The sequence below is a fragment of the Chinchilla lanigera genome, unplaced genomic scaffold (assembly GCF_000276665.1).
Source record: "Chinchilla lanigera isolate Chin_1 unplaced genomic scaffold, ChiLan1.0 scaffold00006, whole genome shotgun sequence".
Taxonomy (NCBI): Eukaryota; Metazoa; Chordata; class Mammalia; order Rodentia; family Chinchillidae; genus Chinchilla; species Chinchilla lanigera.
Window position 1 is genome coordinate 239,870 of NW_004955407.1, and position 25,016 is coordinate 264,885.

General features: G+C 34.9%; 1 protein-coding gene across 2 annotated transcripts in view; it reads right to left on the reverse strand.

The window, feature by feature from the left end:
* The window catches only part of Crybg3 (beta-gamma crystallin domain containing 3), a 125,703-nt gene that overhangs the window by 36,555 nt on the left and 64,132 nt on the right, over positions 1 to 25,016 (reverse strand). For both annotated transcript variants that reach the window (XM_005375490.2, XM_013503474.1), the window contains exons 9-17: positions 24,292 to 24,406; positions 22,874 to 22,909; positions 20,520 to 20,653; positions 17,200 to 17,326; positions 10,627 to 10,769; positions 10,393 to 10,519; positions 9,517 to 9,549; positions 5,530 to 5,639; positions 2,230 to 2,356 (exon numbers count right to left, since the gene is read on the reverse strand). In XM_005375490.2, the coding sequence (XP_005375547.1) occupies positions 2,230 to 2,356; positions 5,530 to 5,639; positions 9,517 to 9,549; positions 10,393 to 10,519; positions 10,627 to 10,769; positions 17,200 to 17,326; positions 20,520 to 20,653; positions 22,874 to 22,909; positions 24,292 to 24,406 (952 nt within the window). The remainder of the gene's footprint in view (positions 1 to 2,229; positions 2,357 to 5,529; positions 5,640 to 9,516; positions 9,550 to 10,392; positions 10,520 to 10,626; positions 10,770 to 17,199; positions 17,327 to 20,519; positions 20,654 to 22,873; positions 22,910 to 24,291; positions 24,407 to 25,016) is intronic.

Below are 25,016 nucleotides of genomic sequence, written 5' to 3' on the forward strand. Positions count from 1 at the left end.
AAAAAAAAAAAAAAAAAGAAAAAAAAAAAAAAAAGAAAATGAAAAGATATCTTCTGTTCCTGGATAGGCAGAACCAAAATGGCCATTCTTCCAAAGCTGATATACAGATTTAACACAATCACAATCAAAATACCAATAGTATTCCTCACAGAGCTAGAGAAAACAATCCTAAAATTCATATGAAATCAAAAGAGACCCAGAATACCAAATGAATTCTGGACAACCAGAGGCAGTAGGAGGCATCATAATCCTATACTTCAATATGACACTACTGCCAAAAAAATAAAATGTGGATCAATGTATAAGCATAAAAGGTACAACTATCTAATCTTTGATACAGGGGCCAAAAGCACACTCTGGAGGAAAGAAAGTCTCTTTAATAAATTGTCCTGGGGAAACTGGCTATCCACATGCATAAGATTGAATCTAGACCTATATTTCTCTCCAAGTAATAGACTAAAATCCGACTGGATCAAAGTCCTAAATGTTAAAACAAAAATACTTAATCTTCTGGAAGATAAAACAGGTAAAACTCTTGAAGACATATGCATAACAGACAAGGAATTCTCAAATATTCTCAAATAGAACCCAAACTGGACTAGAAATAACATGAAGAATCGACAAATGGGATATAGCAAATTAAAAAGTTTCTGCACAGCAAAGGTAACAACCAACAGAGTAAAGAGTCAGCCTATAGAATGGGGAAATATTTTGCTGGCTACTCCTCAAATAGAGGACTAGTATCTACAATATATAAAGAACTCAAAAAAATTAGACCCCTTAAAATAAAAGACCCAATCAAGAAATGGACAAACGAAATGAACAGACACTTCTCAGAAGGATTACAAATGTCCAATAAATACATGAGAAAGCGTTCAGTATCTCTACCCATTAGACAAATGCAAATTAAAATAACAAAGAGATGCTATCTTACTCCAAAAGAATGGGTATCATCAAGAAATCAGCGAACATATACTGGTGAGGCTACAGGGGGAAAAGGAACATTTTTACATTGTTGTTGGGAATGTAAGCTATACAATCATTATGAAAATTAATATAGAGAGTCCTCAAAAACCTAAAATTAACAATTTCCTTCAACTTAGGTATTTATTCCTTTCCAGTAGGTACTTTCCTAAAAGTATTAAAGACATCCTATTACAGTGATACATATATACTCATGTTGATAGCAGCAGAATACATAATAACTAAATCTTGAAAGCAGCCTATATATGTCCATCAACAGATGGACAGATAAAGAAAAGGAGGTATTTATACACAATAGAATAGTACTTTACCATAAAGAAGGATAAACTTAAATCATTTGTAGGAAAATGGATGTAACTTGAGAGCATAATGTTAAGTGATATAAACCAGACATACATTGTTAAATATCACATAGCTCTTATTTGAGAAACTCAAACTATAAAGGTCAAAACAAAAGACAGACAGTAGGAGATAAAAAGATAGATCTTCTGCAGCTGCAAAGTGACCAAGAGATGGAGTAGGTGAAAAAGTATTAGAATGTGTTATGTGCATGTGCCAACTGTCCACAAGGCATGTGATTAGTGTCTCACAAACATGTCCTAGTAAAAAATAAAAACAGAGAAAAACACAGCCAACACTGACTGCTCATCATGTGCTGCACATTTTAAAAGCACCCTTTCATTTTTAGTGACTGTACTGTTAGTTGTTATTGATAAGAGAACTGCGGAATTTTACCAGTGCTGCCCAAACTGATTAAAGTATCAAACTTCTATTGAAGTATAGGGTTTTGTTATTCTAGTTCTTGACTTTTACTCCTCTGTTTAAATAAAACGAAGAAAAGAAAGAGTACAGGAGGAGAGGAATTGGAGAGAAGGAAATTGTAAGGAAATATCAATTGCATTTTGTTTGGATTTCAGGAGCAGATTTTAATTTTATAATCAATAACTGAATTATTTGGTATTTCCCCTTGTAATGTTTCTTCCAACTCTACTACCCTTTATTCAAGGAGCTGAGTCCTTCACATACATTATTTCAGACTCATAAGAATCTTCTGAGGAAGGTATTACTACTCTTGTTCCTGAGCAGATGATGAAGCTGAAGTTCACAAAGATGACCCAGTTTGACTAACGCTGCATAGCTGGGAAGTAGTAGAACTAGGCTCACATACAAGTCTTTCAAGCACTCTAGGTACCTACACATTTAAACTGGATGAGGAAGAAAGTCTCATTACAGCAAAGTACTTACATAGTCAATAGGCTTAAGGGATATAACTCTAGACGTTGGGCAGCCACAGGAAGTAAGGTCTGCATAGAGGCCTTCTTCTAACACACACTGACTGTAGAAAATGTCCTCTTGGTAACAGAGGAGCCAGCTGTAAAACAAGCAGAAATTCAGTCAAATTACAGTCAGCCATCAGTGAGGGTTCACCACCATGCTGTGGAAACTAGGGTGCTGATCAGCATCAGTTAGTAAAATAAACACCATTATCATTTATTGACTGCTTACCATACTAGAACTTTACATGTAATATTACATTAATGTCAAAAATTCTTTAATTTAAAAACATATCCTCGCTTTTACAGGCAACAAAACTAAGGATCAGAAAGCGTTAGTGATTTGCCCAAGATTCTCCCACCTATTAAAAGATGAGGCTGAGATTTGAAATAAGAAGACATCTGCTTTATGCTAAAGACATGCTTTCATTTAGTGACTTCCAAGGCAACATCATGGGATCACCCTATGGGGATGATTAAGTATTTGAAAAAATTAGAAGTTCTTTTGTGAAAAATTAAAACATATATTTATTTAATGATCTTTTACTGATTCAGCCTGGATGGATACAGGAGCTAGACTTCTAAAATCATATAAGAGTATATAAAATCTTTAAGCCACACATGAGATAGCTGACAGAAAATTTTAAAAAAATCTTTTAGAATTCTGATGGTGAGTAATCTTCATTACAACACTCACCAGAAGCTCACTAAAACATTCTCTTTTGAAAAGGGCCCCAAGAGAAAAATTAATTGGCTATTACTAATTTAGTTTTGATGTGTTTAAGTTCCAGCTCTATATTTTAAGGTCACAGGACTGTACTATATCTAGGGCAGGTTACCTTTGGATTACCACAAAAATGCTCTCTGACATAATTTACTGTTATATTTTCTACATAATAAGCATTTTCCAGCCAACATTTATCAAAGGTTTTCAATGCACTAGGCATGGGGCTATGTCCTTTATGCGCATTATTTTATTTAGCCTTTAGAACTCCTTTGAGATAGGTACCTATCGTAATCCTTCCTTCAGGGATGAGGAAACTGAGGTTCAGAGAGGTGACCCAATTTCCTTAAGATTACATAGCTGGGAAGTGATAGAAATGTGCTCAGACACAGTTCTCTCAAATACTCCAAGCACTTACATAACTTCCATGGTTTTAAAATTCTTTAATAAAGCTATAGTTGTATATTTCCTAGGTGATAAAAGATTTTCTTCCAGAAAAACTCCAATGCTTGTTTTTATCAAAAAGTGAAAATGCATCTTACAAAATATTTTATTTTAATGAAGAAGAAACTCAAAGCCCAATAATAGTGAAGAAATTACTTTTTGCTAAAAAGTAATAGATACTCTACTTAATTTATAATGCTTTATCTTATACATTTTAATGCTGTGAAATTCTCATATCCTGTTTAGAAGTATAAACACAGTAACAAATACACAGAAGTTCAAAGCAGAAGAGCTGTATGAAATAAGAAAAAAAAACTGCTTAAATTAAGATGAATCAAAGTTAACAGAGGGAATGGCTTGAATTAAAATTTAAAGGATATATCTGGATTAGTATTAAGCAGGGGACACAAATGTATGTATCTTCAGGTGGCCAGGCAGGTAATGCAAATGAGCACTGTAACAAGTGAGAAAAAAAATGGGATTGACGGTGGTTGTGATATCCTGGGAAACACACTTGTCACCCACTCAATACCACCAATTACTGCCAAGGTTGAAATCTTTCTCAGTGGAAAACGTTTCTGAAATAATATATCCAAAACCTAAGTCTTGATATAAAAAAATTCTAACAGTGTATAGCTTGACCACGTAACATCCACTAGTTGGATTTGTCACAGAACTATGATCTTTGATGTAGATCAGCGGTTAGCAATCTATACCCCAAGGTCTGTTTTCATATACTCCACAAGATGAGTTTGGCTTCCAAGTTTTTAAATTGTTTTAAAAATTAAAAGAAGACTACTCCATGACATATAGGTATTATGTACAATTCCAATTTCTATATGCAAAAGTAAAATCTCGCTGGAACAGAGCCATGCCTGGGCACTTGCGTACTGTCTACGCCACTTCCCTGCTTCAAAGGGAGTGCTAAAAGCAGTGAAAGAGAGCCCATGTAGTCTGGAGAAGAAACATTCACTATGTGCACTTTTACAGAAAAAAGTTTGCCAACTTCTGATATAGGAAGTAAGGAGAAAAAGAAATGGCTGAATAAACGATGGAAGGAAGGACTGAGGGGACAGTAAAAGGACACAATGGAGAAGGAATAGGAAAAAGAAGACTACTTGACAATAAAGCCTAGAAAAGCAGGAGCTGAGCTTGACTCTTCTGGTACTAGGGAATGACAGGGAGAATGAAAAGCAAATTAGTAAAAATATGAAACTGGATTTAGGGGCAAAAATAATTATGGTATGACTGGTTTGTGGTAAATACTAAAAATAAGTGGACAGTGGAGAAGAAAGTAACTGGGAGACTGAAGTTCCTCTGGTGAAAAATGGGAGTTTTTAGTCTCTACTGCTTCTAGAAACGAGGAAGGAAAACTGACTTACCCATGATATTTTGAAGGAGAAGTAGACTTTGATAGGGTATAAAGTAGATGTTCAATAAATAGAGATACCACTGAACTGTGTACTTATAAATGGTTAAGATGGTAAATTTGGTGTTGTGTATATCTTACTAAATAAAAAAGAATATATTTCACCCCTTACAATCACATACAGTTTTATATACATGTAAGAAAGACTCAAAATATCAATGCAATTGAAAGAATATGGAGTTTAAAGTTAAAACAAATAACCAAAACTATCCTTCACCTGACACTTGGGATATATAACCCTGAGAAACCCTAACTATAAATCTGGTTTCCTCATCTCTGAAATGGAGATAACATATACTTTAAACAAATTAAAAAGTAAAAAACTTAGAGGTAATATATCTTACATGGACAAAAACAGTAGTTATTTTTGTAGCATTCAATAATGCTGTACACCAAACACATAATTTAAACATTCAAAATATTTAGAAAATAGTCTAAGAAATCAGTGTGAAAATCTTCCCTAAGCTGGTTAATCAGCAATTTCTTTTTTGTATTCTGTGGCTCAAAATACTAATTCAGCAAAACTAGGCTAGTTAGTAGTTAAAAATGCCTAAAAAAGAAAAGTTTAAAAATTTGCTGTACAGTATATGCAAAAAACCTAAGCCAAATCTTTGTAGATGTAAAAGAAATTTAATCATTAGGTAACAAAGAAAATATTGAGAAAGCACACTTACCAACCCCGAAGAACTTTAAAAGAACGTGGGGTGAATGATGTCAAATCAGAAATTTCTTTTGTATAATCTACGCATTCACCTTGGAACCCTGGTTTACTGAATGCTTTGACCTACGAGAGAATAACAACAATTAAGCACAAAATAACTGACATCATCACAAGCAAATAAAACCTTTAATTTCAAATACTTATAAAAATTTGGGACGATGTTAGACTCATGCTTTATCTATTATCAATGAATTTATATTAAGATGGTAACATTCTCCTTACAGGCACACTTCTTTTACATGTTTCAAGTCATCATTTATTTAATATTTTCATTCATCTTTTGCACCAAATTTGGACACAGATGCCTAAAAAATAATTCTACATGCATTAGTAAATCAGAATTCCTCCACTAAAATTTGTTTTCTATTATATCAAACAATATTTTCCTCCATGGTGAGACCAAATATATAAAATAAGAAGCAAACACAAAAGAGGTCTTAGGGAGAGTTAGTATGCCTTTTTTCTTCCCAAGTCTTTTTGATCCATAGTTAATATAGAATGTGAGCCTGCAGAAGGAGATGGCAGAGAAGATAACAGTAGCATTAGAGGAGGATTTATGGTAAAGAAAGATATCTGTGTCAGGTGTTTCAGTTTGCAAGACTGACTTTTCTGGTAAGACTACTTTAGATGTACATCTTACAGTTATATACTACTACATTTTCTACTGTAGCCCCTTGTTTTTCAAGAGAAATCCATGAAATCTCAACTACAGTGCACTTTATAGCAGAGAAAACATAACCTCAACTCTAGTGGCCTTGAATCAAAATTAAGAAAGAAAAAATTAATGAGCCCCACAAATATGTCATAACACGTTGGAGACTTGAAAGAGCAGGGGCCATTGCTCTATGCCATGTGGACATATCTCAATCCCATCATTCCCCAAACACAGGTGTATGGAAGCAAAAACAACATAAAAACAAAACCCATGCTTTCACTGAATGACAAGGTGGTCTTTTACATATATTGTGGTGTTTCTTCTTCAGAAATACCCTTTAAGAATAAAATTGTCATCATTTTATGATGAAGATTTTGCATAAATGCTTTTTGCTATGTAATTATCCATATGATACACATGAATAAAATGTGGTAATCTTCTAACTAGTATGAAAAAATAAAAACTCGAGAACTTAATTACTATCCAAACACAGGCAGGTAATGCAAATGCTATGTTCAATGTATTCCACAATATCAGCATCATCTTTTAATGCAATTTTATTTTCCCTAATGCTAAAATAGGAGGAAAAACCTTCTTCTCTAAATACAGCATTGGTCCACTCCTTTGGGCCTCCCTCGTACACTTATACACTTCAACTGCATCACACCTATCTTGTATCTTGCTCTCATATTTCTTGAGTCAATTACATAGTCTACAATAATTTCATTTCCCTAATTACTCATAGAAGATGCTCTTTAAACAGTTCTCCCTGAGTACTTTTAGACTTTGAAGCCTGTAAAAGTGATCTAGTTGTAGCACCACAAAGAAATGTTTTTCTCTCTGTTGTTCCTGAATCTTACTGATATTTGCCTAAACCTGTCATTTTCCTATCCGCATTCATGAAAACAGTAACCACAACTATTATAGACCCTGTAATCACTTTAAAATTTAATGAGGCTAAATTAGCCAATTATGTACAAAATGGAAAAAAGGCTCAATACTTACAGAAATTCAAAGTTTTAAAGATATTTGTAAATGGACTTTAAAAAGATGCTATGAACACATGGTAACTGATTGGGTCAAGAGCGCAATTGGTTAGAATTTCTACAGAACGGTACCTGACTATAATCTCTACTTGAAAACTGAATTTACTTTTATGAGATTTGATCTAGTGAGATTTCTGATATTCAGGACTTGCTAAAAGGCAGACAAATGATGACAATGTGAAGACAACCCACATTCTGTTTAATGTTTGTTTTGTTTGGAGAAAAATAAAAGCAATATAAAATGCCATATGATAATAAGAAACTCTAGAAGGACTCTTGATACTTTGGGTTAGTAATTAGACTTAGTGACTAATCTTTAGCCTTAGGAGGAAAACAATCTTGTCAATAAAAGGTGGAGTGCTATTAGTATTCCAAACAAGACATGTCTCCTCATGTTTACAGAATAATCAGCAATAATATTTTAACTATCATAAGTCTCATGATGCATATTAATCTCCATACACATGCATTTTCTAGATTCTGCCCCTTTGGTGGCTTCAGGTTCCCCTTAAAATCACCAGCATAAAATAACTGCCCCACTGACTTGAACACTAACATGTGACTAACTTACATCCTCAGGGACAATAAGCATACCATCCGCAGAAACCACTGATATGCCCAATCTGACTGTCACAGCTACCTGGGAAAAGGAAAACACTTTCCAGTTACAGACCAAAACTAGCCTGTCGACCAAGATCTGCTTATGTTCAAGAAAGCATAAATAAGAAAAACACCTGAAAATTTGGTCAGTTGAAAATAAGAAGAGCCTAGATACTGGCTAAACAAAAGAGGCTTTATCTGAATGTTACCAAATATTCAGCTATCATATACCTGCCAGAAACTTTTATTTCATAAGCCAATTACCGAGCTACTCTTAGAAAAAATGAAATGAAGCCAACTTCACTGGGTGTATTCTGCTGCTTTGTCTCTCTTCAGGTAGTATTGGAAATAATATAAAGAAAATCCTTCTAGCAATCTGCCCCAAACAAGGAAGTCCATTAAAAAGAACACCAAAAAAAAAGAAAAACAAGAGAGGCAGGATGAGAAGAAACAGAGCTTAAAAGAATGAGACTTTATTTGCACTTAAAGCCCAGAAAATGTGCAGTTTGAAATTATTCCTGTTTAATTCCTTTTTTCAACTCAGGTTATTTTGATTCATGTGAAAGTGCTTTAAAAATCCAGTTGGGCATTTTCAAAAATTCAAAATAAAGATGTGGCAGAAAGTGTCTCCAAATACAACTACTCAATTATATTCAGAAAGGAAACATTCCCAATAGGCCCAAGCTAATCAGAAAATAATAGAACCTGAAAGCACTGTGAGTGGAAACCTGGTTTAAACTAAGCTGGTCTGAAATATGGAAACATTAACATGAATATGAAAAAGATACACATTCAGCATTATATAAAGGTAGTAGTGTCATTTTAATCACTATACTTGGCTTTTTAACAGCAGTTTTTCTGAATGTGGTTATTTAAAATGAAGTGGAAAAAGCAATGTCTCTCATCCTCTCTTCCTTTTATGGCTGTGCTCTAACCATGGCATGTCCTTCTTTGACTTGAAAATGTAGCTTTGTGAAAGGAGTCAGAAACTAGAAAATGTCTACTTAATCACCTCTATCTGTGACAATGGTATCTACTTAAACCTGAATTTCAATTTTTGTATCAATATATGGGATTAATGATGACCTCACAGAATTATGAGAAGTACTATGAAAGCAAAATTTCTAGCCCTCAACAGATAATAAAGAAACATTAGGGTCCAGAGTATCACCCAGTCCCATTCAAACCATTAACATTAGAAATGAAAAAGTAAGGTTTCAAATCATGCTGTGAAGAAACATTTCATGTAGGTATTAAATACGTGAACATAGTAAGCAGGTCAAGGCAGCAACTGCTCCATGCTGTCAGCTCCTCCAGAGAAAGCATACTACGCTGTGCTGAACAAGAACAGGACAAAAGAAAGAATGGCCAATTGGAAAAAAGGTGGACAGGCAAAAATGAACCAAAAGCACTGAAAGCAGCAGCTGTGTCAGGAGAAAATACACTGTGCTGACTGCAGGCCAAGAGAGTCACCGATAAGGATGGAGCTCTCTGCTCACAGGTGCCGAGTGCAATATAGACTGCCCGCTTCATAGACACAAAAGTGATCTAAGAGAAAGAGAAAGGCCTGATGGAGAAGGTATAAATGTTTTTGGTAAAACAAGCAACAATCATAAGATAAGAATATTTTTAAACATACCAAATGTGGAGGCTCATTTATCCCAAGTGGCTCCTGAAAAACACATTAAAATATTTTAAACATTGTAATCATGTAATCTTAGTTATCTTTTGAATGTCTTCAAAATATCCATTAAAAGTTTTTAATGGTCTGAAAAATTTACAGGATTCCTTCAACTGGCCAAGACCCTCAAAAAACATACTAGATTCTCTCGTAATGTTTTAGAACTTATGACCAGCTCAGGTTTAGTCATACTGATTCCCATTTCTATGGGAATGCCCATTAGAAAGAGCCTAAAATCTGTGACTGTTATTTCATGTGCACCCTTATTGTTCTGCAGTGTCTGTTATGCAACACCCTGGTCATCCTTGCTTCACAACTTCATGTCTTTGCACACAAAGAGATTATTCTCTCTTTGTAGAATGCTGTCTGCCTCAGAAAGAAATTACTTTTACAACTGATGATAGATCTCCCCCATCCTTTCATGCCATGAAGTCACGGAGCGCCCCCCTTCCTGGTGCTCCCCATACTGCCTGCACAGTACATCTCCTCACTAATCACTCTGTAATCAGCTGCTCACACATCTGCCTCCTCTAAGAAAACAGGAGCCATCAGGGCAGTTTAAATAGCTTTCATCCCCTGTGAGCAGCACAATAATCTGGGGAACTATATAAATGCTGCTGAATGAATGAAACGATACAATTGCAGACCCATCTCACTCATGGCTTAATATGTAATAGCTCTCCATAGAAACTGTACAATTCATATCATGTTTTCATTTTCTATATATATACATTAAAATAATTCAACAATCCCATATTTTAAAATCTGGTCCTATATATTCAGTTGTATACCATTAACATGCTACTGGCCATTGTCATCTCATAACTCACTTACCAGTTGAATAGGTCGAATTGACATGATTACATTATTTGATCCTCCCCAGTCAAAAAAGCATTTGTATTTCCCTTTTTCTAAAATGTACTGTTCTCCACAGAAGAATTTCTGCTGGTAGGCAACCCATCTAGTAGAGAACAAACAGAAAAGAACAGAGGTGATGTATAACTTAGCAATCAATAATTTAAAACACCAAAGAACATCTCAAGGTCCTTAGGGCAGGGGACAACTTACACTCCATTTTTAACATGAATGGATCTTGTTTCACTACCAAAGCCAATTTCTTCTAAGTCTGAAATTTCCTGATTTGAAATGTCAATAAACTTCCCACTTTCTACGTCAGATTCAAACAGTGTGATAGAAGATTCTATAAAATTCTGGAAAGAAGAAGAAGAAGAAAATTTAGGAAAGCATGTGTTTTGGTTCTATGGACTGCTGTAGCCAAGCACATTTTCACATATTTGCGGGATTAATTCACACAAATAACTCCAGGAAGAATTTTAAATTGCATGGGAACTAATGTCATAGTTACTACTCCTGTATTATTAAAAAAAAAACCATAAAACTGAATTTACTGTAATCAGGAAAATGTAACATTTATTAAAAAGTAGTCACCAGTTAATAAGTTGCTGGGATTTACTGTCTGATTAATTCTAACTGTAAGTTTCACTCGTGCCTCAAATGTGAAACCTACATGAGAGGAAAGGGAACTGAGAAAAGTGCTGCAAGTACAAGCCACATGCAACTATGCAGCCTGGAGCTGAGCAGAGCGGGAGGGAGTCCTCGTCCAGGACAACTTGGAAATGCAGATGCTGGCAGCACACAGGGACACAAGTAAATACACTCACACAGCTTGAGTTCATTTCCTTTTTTTTTTTTTTTTTTTTTTTTTTAACCCCTTTTTTTTTTTTTTTTAAAATAAAAGGAGGAAAACATTAACAGACAGACAACCTTTTACAAAATAGCAGTTCCCCACTCCTAGAGGCCCTGCCAAGTGCTACAGGAGCCTTCTAGATGTTATTCTCCTCTTTCCATCTTCTACTTGTTTGAGACTTTTGACTTTTAAGTTTTGCTTCCCATCTTTCTCTAAGCACTTTCCCCTTCTAAGCAACTTCCAAGGTTTTGCCCCCTCTGTATTTTCCTCCAAATATAACAAATACACAATATCCCATCTAGTTGATTTGTTTCCATGAATATAGTACCCCTGCTGTGCAGAATTCTAGCCATGAGACAACACATGCTCAGGGGTATGTGTCAGTTCTGAGTGCAATCACCTGGGGTCACATACAAAGCACGGCATACTATGCAAAAACCTCAACAGAACCAAAATCTTCTAACCATCTTGTCCAGTAGGTAAGCAGAACAAGTACTCACAGTCATGTCCATGTCCCTATGATTTTTTTTGGCTACTATCATACTTATCTTTTCTAGGTACTTTAGAAATCCCCAGATTTACACAAAGCTCTTTTGCTTAAAAAGAATGAACAACGGTGGAACAATTTTAAAAACTGTATTATTCCATTTTATGTTTTTAAATTAATAGTATATGGGCCCGGGATATAGCTTAGTGGTACAGTGCCTGCTTGGCAAGTGCAAAGTCTTGAGTTCGATTTCCAGTACTAAAAATAATAAATAAATAAATAAGACAGATTAGTGTAGTCTTAGGAATGGCATTTCCTGCTATTCCAGAAAATTAGTGAGCAAGTGCGCTAGGTATAAAGATGAGTTGTGAGGATCAGTAATGTGGCTACTTTTAAATTTCATAAAGTCCCTCAGCTGATCTGGCCTTTAATCTCTCACACTATAACTCTATATGCCCAACATCATAGAGACACCAGTAGAGCGCTGGTGTATCTATTAACAAAGGAAAATAGTGGTCTGTGCTGCATATCAGTGTGTGGAAAGTGGCCCAAGTTTGAAAATCATAACAAAAGCAAATCTAAATTTAAGCAAGTAAGTATAAGATTGAGAAAAACAAGAATACCAAAATAGTTTTACTGAAGCCAAGGAATAAAAACTCCTTAACCCTTGAAGCCTAAATTTTGCTATATTTCTTTTAGTCCCTTTCTGAAGTAATCGACTCCAGGTCAGTGTATCTGAGTGACTCATCTGAAACTGGGAACACACTCATGCTTGTCCTCTCCAGAGCTCTCCATGATGCAGATCATATTATCCCCACGGAACATGTCCGGTATTTGACCTCAGTAAATCCACAGTGTTCCATGTACTGGAGTCGGAGCATTTGAAAACAGCTTTGCTCTCTGTCTTCTTGTCTCTTTTATATTACTTCCACTGAGAATTATAAATGTTACAGTTTATATGCAGAAAATTATTAACTCACTAGGGATGTCACAATCACAAGGGCTTACCTTGAGACACGCAAGTTAAATACTGCATGTTTTCTCTTATACAAGAAACCCAAAGTATAAATAAATTAAAGAATAAAATAAAAGATAGATAATAGGAAACAGAGAGACACAACTTTTTGCAAAAGGCAGGGTAATCAAGACATAGCAGGAGGGGTAATAAAGGGGATGGGAGGGGAAGTGGATTAAAAAAGAATTAAAATGTGTTATGTACATAAACCAACTCCCGACAATGAATGTAATCATTATTTACTGCAAACACATACTAATAAAAAAGAAAAAAAAACAATGCCTAAACTGGCTTCGTATATGTCAAAGACTAAAACTAGATCCATGTCTATCACCATGCACTAAACTGAAGTCAAAATGGATCAAAGATTTAAATATTAAAACAGAAACAATAAATCTACTGGAAAAGAAAGTAGGTATAAATCTTGAAGACATAGGTACAGGTAGAGAGTTGATGAAAAAACCCAGACTACATAGGAAATACTTGAAAGAATCAACAGCTGGGATCTCATCTTATTAAAAAGCTTTTGCACAGCAAAAGAAATCACCAACAGAGTGAAAAGACAACCAACAGAGTGGGAAAAATTTTGAGACAATTGTCCCTCAAAGGACTTCTATCCAGAACATATAAAGAACTGAAAAAAATATGACCCCTCCAATTCAAAGACCCAATCAAAAAATGGGAATCTGAGATGAGTACACACTTCTCAGATAAAGAAATACAAATGGCAAATAAATATATGAAAAAATGTTCAACATCACTGGTTGTTTAAGAGATGCAAATTAAAACAACACTGACAACCCATCTCACCCTAGAAAGAGTGGCTATCATCAAGAAATCAACCCATAACAAATGCTGGAGGGGCTGTGAGGAAAAAAGGAACCCTTGTCCTCTGGTGGAAGTGTAGACTGGTACTCCTCAAATAACTAGGATTAGATGTCTCATTCCTCCCAGCTATTTCCCTTCTGGGTATTTTCCCAGAAGAACTGAAAACATCATACCACAGCAATATATGTACACCCACATTTATAACAACACAATTTGTCATAGCTAAATCTTGGAAACAACCCAAATGCCCATCAACCAAGGAATGGATAAAAAAAAGATGTGGTCTTTTTATACAATGGAGTACTACTCAGACATAAAGAAGGATAAACTTGAGACTTTTACAGGTAAATGGATGCAACTTAAGACCATACTCATAAGTGAAATAAACCAGACTCACACGTGGAAACACTGTATCATCTCCCTGGTGTGAAAAACTGAAAGGGTAAATAAGTTCTAAAATGTACAACGGATATTGTGAAATGGGAAGAAACTGTTCAAAAGGAAAAAGAAACTAGGATGGGTGAAAGGGGAAAGGACAGTAAGGAAAAGGGAAAAAATGAAAGTCAGTTATACTTTAGTGTCTCTAAGTTCACTGAAAATGAAGGTTTGAGGTAGTATTATTGCGAAATTTTTATGCCCATATCTTGTACCCTGACCAACTACTTTAAAGATAACAACATGTATTAACTATTGTTATTCTCCTACTATTTTGCTATGCAATTTTGTTTTATCTTTTTTCTTTAGAATAAAATTAAACAAAACAAAACAATAGCTTCCCAGTTATATGCTATGTCTGGGGAATACACAATTTCTCAGAATATAAGTTTTTAAGCATTTTCACAACATAAAATTTTGTATTATTTAAATATGAATAGAATTCTTCAGTATAGATCATCTAAACATACTTTGGTGAACATAATTTTATTATAAAAGTGCCTGGAAACCATGTAAAATTTATTATATATGTACATAGGTCTGCAATGTGCCCCTGTATTTAAAGTTACAGATGACATGACATAAGGCTTTACTAAGTTAGACTTAGTTTTTCATAAGTTAGTTTAGTTTTTAAAGTCTAATGGGCTCTAAAGTAAGACAGACTTGCCCTTCAACCTTAGCACACCCCTGGGGCATGGTACCTAACCTCCAAGATGCTCAGTTTCTGTATCTGTAAGATGTATCAGAGTCTCTACATTACAGTCTTTGCAAAGACTATTAGAGCACATATTCAAGAAAGCCATTAATAAGTACTTGACAAATATTAGGATTAGTACGAGGATTATGGTATCTTTAAAGCTAACAACTAATATCCTAATTCTTAAAAAAACTTTTTTCCTTACTTATATAAAAACTTTGTCATCATTTTTGTACATGCTTCCAATTTTTGTAAACAGCAAAAATCAACAAGGCTATTTTCTACTGTTATTATTACAGAATTTATTTGCATCAAATATCTTCTAATTATTAACTATACATGGTAGTTGTGATATTTTTACTTATTTTCACATTTCCTACCACTGGTAGGTTTCAACCAACTTAGGTTTTTCTTTTGTTTTTGTTTCAGTATTTTAGTCCCAGTCATATTTGGAAAATATCACCCCATTCATTGTTAACATTTACAGTATCCATAATGCTCCCCCAACTCTAAAATAAGAGGGAAATTTTTAAATTATTTAATAATGAACGGACAATGATTTGAATCATGGCCCATAATCTCCTCAATGTATATGGTCAAAATGATCTTAAAAGGCTCTATTTCATTTGGTCTTGCTTGCCTTTTAGCAGTCAAATAAAGCATGGGTCAGTAGACAAGACCTGTGACCCTTGTGTATTACAATGTGTGCTAAATACTTCGAAGGTTACCCATCTGTTCTTGAGTTCCCAGCACTCACTCTTCAGTGAACTGTCTTATGTTTCATTCAGAACTTGTTTATGACTCACTTTCTTACTGAGAAGGATCCCTTATGAAGAAATAAAATGCTACCTTGTTCCCTGTGGATCTGCCCTCCTTCTCATTCCTCCTGCTGAAGAGGGTGAGGGATTGTGAAAGGGCTGCCACTAGCCTCAACAAACAGAACCCTGAAGGAAGAACACAGTCTCTGTGCTCACCTACAGTCCATATGGCCCTCACAGTCACTAACTAAGCTGATTATTCGATGGAGGGCATCAAAGACCATTCCAGATAGTTTAGGTAAACTTTTTAAAGATGACAGGCCAAATTGCAATCTCAAACCCATGTATTTATTTCAAAATACCAACACTGCAATTAGATCTGAATATTGAGGTTTTAGTTTAGAAAACCAACTCGCACACTAACCTCTTTTGCCTAAAACACAAATCACATGTGCGCTATAGGTTCACCACTGGTTTAGAGTTTATGTGGGTAAAGATAATTTGGGGAAGAGACTGCAGTGAAAACTCTTGAATAATAAGGCTCCGTGTTCCTCTTAACTTGTTAAAAGTCCACAGTGCTGATTAGCAAAATCAGCAACCTCTGGTAAGTCCTAAAATCATAAGACTCCAGCACCTATCTCCTCTTTGTGCTTTCATCTGCTTCTACCTGGAGTCCTACAGCTTTCTGGACCTCTCTTTTCAGCCTCACCTCCCTTATCCCAGCCCACTTCTCAATATTGTCATCAAGAAGACCTTTCTAAACCTTCAGTGTAGGTATTCTCACTACACCTAGAGGGTGGACACTAATGGCTTTTGGTCAACTCAAGAAAAGTAATTTCGATTTCTTAACATGGTACTAGGCCCTTCATTAGTCAGCTCTGGATTCATGTTCCCAAAGTTCTAATAACCTGACCTACCTGCATTTTTTCAAACACATCACAATTTTACTTCCACGAGGGTTTCTCAAACTCAGCACTGTACACATCTTGGGCCCTGTAATTCTTCACTGTTGGAGGCTGCCCTTCACATTTAAATGTCCTTAGCCTCTACCCACTACATGCCAGCATCCCATGTCCTCAGAATGCCCATTCAATATGTCTCTAGATACTTGTCAAATTTCCTTTAAGGAGTAAAATCACTCCCATTTAGAACCAATGGCTTACAACCTAGACTGTACACATTAACATGGGTTAATCTCTTGCTACATAGCACCTACAGTTATCTTACCATCTTCTGGACGTTCTCTACTCAAGTAACTCTTTTGAACATAAAACTGCTCAGCTGTCACTTAGGCAGCCCTCGCTATTCCACTTAGGTGACTGGCCCACTGGCTCTTTTTCTGGGTACCCTGTGTACTTAATCCAGTCATAAACAATCTCATACACTTATTTCAGCATGATCTTCCTTACCGGATTGCCTGCTTTTGGATGCTGGGACTGAGTATTTGACTACTACATGTCTAATACCCAGCACAAAGCATGTAAGAAAGCAAGTGTTCAAAAATTTATTATAGAATTGATGTTTAAAAAGGTCACAAATAAATATTCTGCAATAATCATGCAGTTAAGAAAACCAGGTAAGTCATGTTCAGTTCAATTTAATGTCCTTGATGTGCTAAAAACATTACACAAACTCATGCTCTATCAGTGATCACACCCAGTTTTCATAAAAAGATAAAACAGGTAGGAAAGTATGCTAAGGAAGCTAACTCACAGCTTGTAAGTACCGGAAAGACAAGATGGGGCCACTTAGTGCCCCACAGTCATTACTATCTTCAAAGTCTCCTTCTTCAAGCAGGAACTGCTGGCCTTTGAAATGTTCTTTTTCATAGGCAACCCACCTAGAAACACAATTGAACTGTTCATAAAACTAGTCCAGAAAGTAAATGAGAGAAAAGTCATGATAAAGCACAATTAATAACCTCTATATTCTAAAAAGCAACATATCTGTTTTATTTCCATTTACAACAACACACTGTATGCTTCACAGACCAATAATTTTTTTATAGTTTGGAGGCTTTTCCCAACAAAAGGTTAACTGCAGAATTACAAAAGAGCAAGCTCATTAAATGTTCACACCATGACTCCTTACCACATCTTGAGATGATCAGAGATTTTGCCAAGTAAAAATAAAAGCATAAATGGCCAATGAACAAACTTAACAAACCCACACAGAGATCCAAAGATAATCATTCTAATTTTCTGATTAAGCTCTTCTGTAATTGCAGAATGATTACTACATTAAACACTTATTAAGGATTTAAGTCAAAGGAACCTTTCACCAGACTGAAGCTCAAAAATACAATACACAAGGGTTTACCAAAAAAGAATCAGGAAATGTGACTGAGCTACCACCATTCCTGGTGCCCTTATATGTACACAAAGACTTTTTCTGTAAATACTCATGGGTGGAAAATGTTGGTACTACCATTTTATCAGTGGAGATCATGGGAACAGGAAGCACTATCACAGATTACTTTCTAGGGACACAAGTTTCCTGACTTCCAATCTAAAAGCATCAGTAAGGACAATGATAAACACCATTAACTGATAAGCTCTATTGTGAAACTAAACTTTTTATGGGGTAATCCACAGTATCTAATGCTGTGTGGGCAAAGATGGTTCATAAAACATGCTGACTTGCTTAAACAGGCCTGTGGTTGTAATTAGGGTGGAACACCCCCCCTGGGCAGATGGCTATTCTGAGCTCCAGGGATGGGGTCTTCTCAATTCAGGAACTTGACAAAATGAAGTCCACAAGGGCTACATACTTTTGTTTTCTTTTTTCCACCTCTACGACAATTGTGAAGGTTCAAAACATATTCTAAAAAATTATTTTTAGGGTACAAAATAACAGTGCCCTATCAACAATCATTAATTTCTCCTCACTTTATATTAAGTGTATGTGTGGTGGGGTGCAGGATAGGATGTCCATATGCATGGGAAAAAACCTATAGACCTATTTATATATCATAATATATTTGTAATACATGGAGAGACTAACATTATTCTTAAACTATTATGTAAAAAATGAACTACACAGAAAACCTAAAAATTCTAGGTTTTCTTTTATTATAATATGGCTATTCAGAATATGCTTTTAATAATATGAATGGGGAAAATAAGAGGTATAGAAGACAAGTGTTAAGGGGTGAATTACTATGCGTAAATATATTACGTACCGAGAGCTCAGAAATCTCTCAAGTCTGACCTAATTTCACCAGACTAAATTTTCACCAAGATTCAATGTGTGTGTATACATGGGGTGTTTAAATACACATTATGCAAGGGAAGAGTATCAACCTCACTTTCCCCAGATCCCTCCCAATGGGACAGTAATGAGAGAAAGTCTGTTCTAGTCACAGTTAAAATTAAACAGCTAAAAAAGCAAAATATGGTAGACACACTACAAAATAATAAAGTCATCTGATTATTTTTAAGTGGGAACATTTTTCTCCTGCAATTATATAAAAACGGAAGGCCACCGTTTAAGATTTTTTTATAAGCTAGCTGTAAAAAATCCTTGGATAATAACAATATTCCTCACACTGAATTTTAACAGATAATTTTTGTGAAGCAGAAAACTAGTTTCAGATCTATCCAGTTAATACAAAAAACATTTAGATCCCAAAGAAAGGAAAAGGCAAAAATATTTTATATCAGGGTTAATAAGAAACATATGTGCTCACAACCTAGAGACTACAAATAAATACATCACAATAAAAATGTGTTTATCCAAACCATATTTGTTCTTCTAATCCCAAGAAAATTTTAAAAATTCAAGGATGAATAATTAAATGATTACTAGTGTGTCAGCAAGTATCAAGACGACCTACATATTTAGCATACTACAGACTCTGACATTTTCACTTTGGCTGGTATGACCATCAACTTCATTTACTGCCAGAAATTAAATTCTAAATCTGTACATAGAGATTTTTTTGTTTGTTTTGTTTTTTGTTGTTTTGCTTCTTGAGACAGAATCTCCCTTTCTCAAGGCTGACTTTGAACTCATTATGTAGCTCAAATGGCCTTGAACTCCAAGCAATCCTCTTTTGCCTCCCAAGGACTGTTATTACAGGTATGCGTCACCATGCCTGACTGCACATACAGACTCTTAAGTGACCTTAGATAAATTATTTAATGCCTCTGAAATGTTTTAGTAGCATCATTTGCCGAAGTAGCATAAGCAAGTTACATTATGTTACAGTAACTATCAAGAGACAACAAGGTTTAAAATTAAAACAAACCAACATTCCAACTAACCAATGTCTTAAAGGAGATCATTTCTGGTGAGATGAGATTCCAGCACTGGATTGACAAAAGCAAGTAAGTTTTGAGATCTTACTCATGGTCTGATGAGCCAGCCAGGACATGAACATAAAAACACGTCCCAGCCTGGTCTCAGTTCTCTAGTGTTCCTGCTCCAGTAATTGCTGATTGAGAGTGAGATGGTAACAGTGGTGGTTATACTTGTGTTTATACCCAGAGGCTCTTAAAGGGCTTTCTCAAGAGCAGTGGAAAGACACCAGTGTCAGAAGTTCTGAATTTGGAAACATACAACTCAGACTATTCCTTTGATGAAGGTTCACTGTGGAGGTCCTCAGCACATAAACACTGAGCTCTCATTTATGCTTATAACATGCCGAAAATAATTTTATCTTACAACTCTTACTTTCTTTACTATATAGAAAATGTTAAGTGACGTTTTAGATTAAAGGTAAAATACAGTTTCTATCTCAAAATCTTTAATACCAACTAGAGTTGGGGGCTGGGGATTTAGCTCAGCGGCAAAAGCGCCTGCCTGGCAAGCGCAAGGTCGTGAGTTTGGTTCCTGGTACTGGAGAAAAACAAAACAAAACAAAAACAAAACAACAACAAAAAAAACCAACAAGAGTTTACAGAAACCCTTAGCAATATTTTTTACTTCTGATCTTACAAAAGGGATGTATATTTTAGATTAAGGCTGGTTGCTTCTGTGATAATCTTTAAAAGTCAGCTGCTTAAGTCAAATATTGAAAATATAATACTCACACTCCACCAATGACACGAATTGATCCAATTCCATGAAAGTCCCCATTATTTTTTAAAAATTTTGGGACAGAATCTATATGTTCATTAAACTCTTTGGCCTGTCCATGGAAGTGAGGCTTTTCATAAATAATAACCTGGAAAATATGCAAAAAATGTAATATGCTCATATTTTAGAATAGATATATAGTAATGTGCTTATAACTGACACTAAAGCCACAAGTATTGGGCCCACTATTTTCTTCATTAATATATTCTTATAATATAGCACACTGTCAGATACTCACAAGGAATTTGGGGTCCTTATCATTATAAAGGTAAAATATCTTAACATGCCTCTCTTATATTAATATATTGGGGTATGATTACACTGTTTTGGTCACCAATATCCTAAGACTGTATCATAGACTAAGCCATCTTATAATTGATCTTTGAATTACTTTTATACATTTACTCCTGTGCTTTGAGGTTACTACAAATCTATCTCAAGATCTATCAAATTTCCCTTATATGAAATACAAACTCTCTAAAGATTCCAGAATACAACAAAACATCAACTGAGCTCAAAAACAGTCATACTACTTCTTACAACACTAACTGCTTATTTGGTTACTTTTCAGTGAGAAAAAACAGATATGCAAATTTTAAATTTAAACAAAAAGCCTCCTAAAAATAAGAACTGACTGGAAAAATTCTAAGTTTTGTTAACTGGATATTTGACTCAAATTTGGGGAGTGTAATGCATGTAACAGAAAAAAAATTTATTGCATTTAATTTATTGCAAATTTGGCTTGGTACAATAGTTTTCTTAAACTATTATGCTGCTCTTTACTTCTCAAGAAGCTGCCCCAAATGTGTGGAAGTGATAATAGTGACAAGAGTGTTAGTCTGTCTCCACTTTATCACTTCGTCCTATTGGTGGCTAATGGAATAATTTGTGCACAACTGAAAACTCAACATCTTGGCAAATAAGACTACCTTTTTGCTAAAGCAAAAAGATACTGTTTTCTTATTTCTAAAAACTGGTGACATTATACAGACTGAAAAAATATACTAATCTTACTACTTTCACATATTAGATTTTCATGTGGCTACATTTGAAGTGTTACAAGTTTTATTTGTGTTTAGTATGTGTTACATGTGATGACTACACTTAAACTAAGTAAAAACAGTAATTCTTTGTTAAGTAAGCCATTATGGCATTACCACTGTTAATATCTAACAGTTTGAAAATTGTGATTAATTACTATAACCAATCAATTCAAATGTGTATAATCTGTCAAACTACAAATGCCCAAAGACCAAGCCTATATCGTACCTAAGGTTCTGATTGGCCAGACTAGGAAACTGAGACAGGAGTTACTCAGGAAGTGTCATGGCTGATCTTGCATCTATTGTACCAGTACTTTGAACCTTGGTTACATTTTCAAATTACTCTGGAAGTGTTAAAATTTTTTGTCTACACCCTACACCAAAACAGTTTCGCTAAGAGTGGAGGCCAGGCATAAGTATTGTTTAAAAATTAAATATACATGATTCCAACACACAAAGTATAATAGATATATTCAGTTAAGTTGTTCAAGACTCCATCTATGCAATAAAATGGAATCAATTCTCATAAGCAAGGAAGCCCAGAAATGGGAGGGTGGGAAGACTCATGTCTGGTTTGGGAGGAAAGAAGGGTGGATGAATCCCTCTCTCCACACTTGCCTCTGTCTAGAAATGCCATTCTTACAAAAAAGAAGGCTATCTTTGATCAGTGAACCAATTTTATTCCTGTATCTCTTTATATATATTTCATATATATATAAAGGGCTACATACTTTTGTTTTCTTTTTCTTTTCACACATCTTTGATCAGTGAACCAATTTTATTCCTGTATCTCTTTATATATATTTCATAATTATATTTTTTCCTTTCTTTCCTCTAATGTGCTTGATCCTGATATCACTGTTATCTAGTTCATTGCCTCTACTCTTCCTTTAGGTATTTATACTTACAAACTGACATTTCCCTAATAGCAGCTACATAATCCTCACTGGCCTTGTTCTAACTCCTGAGTACCCCTCCTAAGTATCATCACTCCAATATCTAGCTGCTATCACAACCTCCCCCCAGTCAAATGTAACACCTAGTCACAGGGTAGGCACTTGGATTCGGAGGACTTGACAGTATAGACTTCCACCTTTGTATCCTGAATCAACTGCCATTCAGGAAACATCTCAGTTACTTCCCAGCAAGTATTGGCTAGCTATAATCATATATTCAGGTTACTGTTTTATTCTAGTAATTCAAAATACTTAAAAATTAGTATTCAGTCTTCTTTAGCACACTATAAAAGTTAGTTCAAGACTTACCTTTAAATTCATAGGCATTTCCACTTTTAGTCCACCCTAATGATGACAAGATATTTTAATATTAGGTATGTAAATATTTGAAGTACTTTGAAGGAAACAAGTTCCATATGTACAATAAGTAAAATATAATTAGTGAAGACTACATACCAGTCAAATTAAAAATTACATATAAATTTTAAGTACAGAACTTCAGTAGTTAAACCAATTTAGGTGGCTTTATATCAATGTCGTCACCAATTTTAAAAATGTTACAGATTACAATTATGAAGAAGAAAACTGAGGTTTAGTCCTGGAATATGTGTGATCAATTAAAGATTTAATCCCACTGCATAACACCTCAAACAAAAGAGTAAAATTATTAAAAGAGTAGAAATAAAATCAATAAGCTGGGCATGGTGGCGCACGCCTGTAATCCCAGTACTCAGGAGGCTGAGGCAGAAGGATCGTTGCAAGTTCAAGACCAGCCTTGGCTACAAAGTGAGCTCAAGGACAACCTGAACTGTACAGCAAGACCCTGTCTCAAAAAAAAAAAAAAAGTCACATTTGGTAGAATAGATTTTTAAGTTGATTTTTCAAACATTTCCTCTATAATTACTTGTGAATTTCAAGTTAGAGCATTGAGCTATTCACACTTCCTCTTCCAAGTTCTAACAACACTTTTTTAAAAATCACGCTTCATGTCTTTTTGACATCAAGTTACACCACATAAAAAATAATCCCTTCCTCACAAAATCCCTAGTTCTGTACTTTTCTTGTATCAAATACTACTCTACACTGTGCAATTTCTTAAAATTTCTTCATTTGGCTTGGTTTCTATTGTTTTAAAAGGTATGGAACAGGGGCTGGGATTTAACTCAGTGGCACAGCACCCGCCTGGCAAGCGTAAAATCCTGAGTTTGTGTCCTGGTACTCAAAAATATAAAATAAAATAAAATAAAAGGTATATAACAGCCAAAATATTTTATTATACATCCAATGTTTAGTTGAACAGTCTGCCCCTCAGAAGAGATTTACAACCAAAAGAAGACTGCAGGCAGTTACTATCTTTAAGGAAAGAAAATATCGACAGAATTGCCCATTTATTATTAATGCTGAGCTTATCATGCATTACTGAAGTGGAAGAGTACAATATTCTACAAGCAATTTTCTAATGAGCATCAACAAAACACATTCAGAACTTATTAAATAATTAGAATTTTCACAGAAGAATATTTATAAGGAAACTGCTTTGTGATAAACTTGGCAAAACACAAAGTAAACTTAGAGTCTCTACAATATAAACAGAAAAACAACGTACAGTTTACCAATTCAGTAAAAAACATTTATTTCCGGAGATGCATGAATAATCATCAAAGTTCTTTAATTTTGGATTCATGCGTACTTGGAAAAAACACATGCTTGTTTTTTAATTAGCTTACCATTTGAAGTGGATGCAATGACTTCATTTCTGCTGCAGAAATCTCAAAGAGCCCATGGTCTTCCTCTAAAACTGTAGCTTGACCCTTAAAATTAATATCTGGATAGGCAAGCCAACTACATAAGAAGTAAATGTTGGTTAAGCAGTAATACTTTTGTCTGACTCTCTAAGAGTAAAAAGGGCTACCAAAAAGAAAAAGAAAAATTCTCCACCGCTGCATTATACCAGTAAAACACACCCAAAGGGATTACCAAATAGCACATAACAAGAGTTAACAATGTTTTCCATCTGTCAAATAATGCTAGGCATTACTTTTCTTAAATTTTCTAACACCTAAAACATGTAGTACCTTTGATTCAAGCAGAATATAACTGAAAATTCAAAGCCACTCCAACATATCTCATTTTAAAAAATCAATCAGAGGTAGGGATTAGACTAGGCATTTTATATTCTGACCTACATTTTTAGAATCATTATTGGTTTTGTTGGCTGCCTCAGGAACAGTACAGGAAACAAAATTCCCCCAAAACCCATATGTCTCCCAGCTAAATGTGATAATTACATACATTTCTCATGAATAGTGTCAGTTACAAAGCCTGCTCAAGAGTTTAATTAATGGTTGGAGGAGACAAACTTGTCCTATAGTGACGCCAGAATTGGAGCAGACAGAAGCAATGAAAGACAGAAGAGGATCTACTGAGTCAGGCATCCAGAGTTTTATAATCT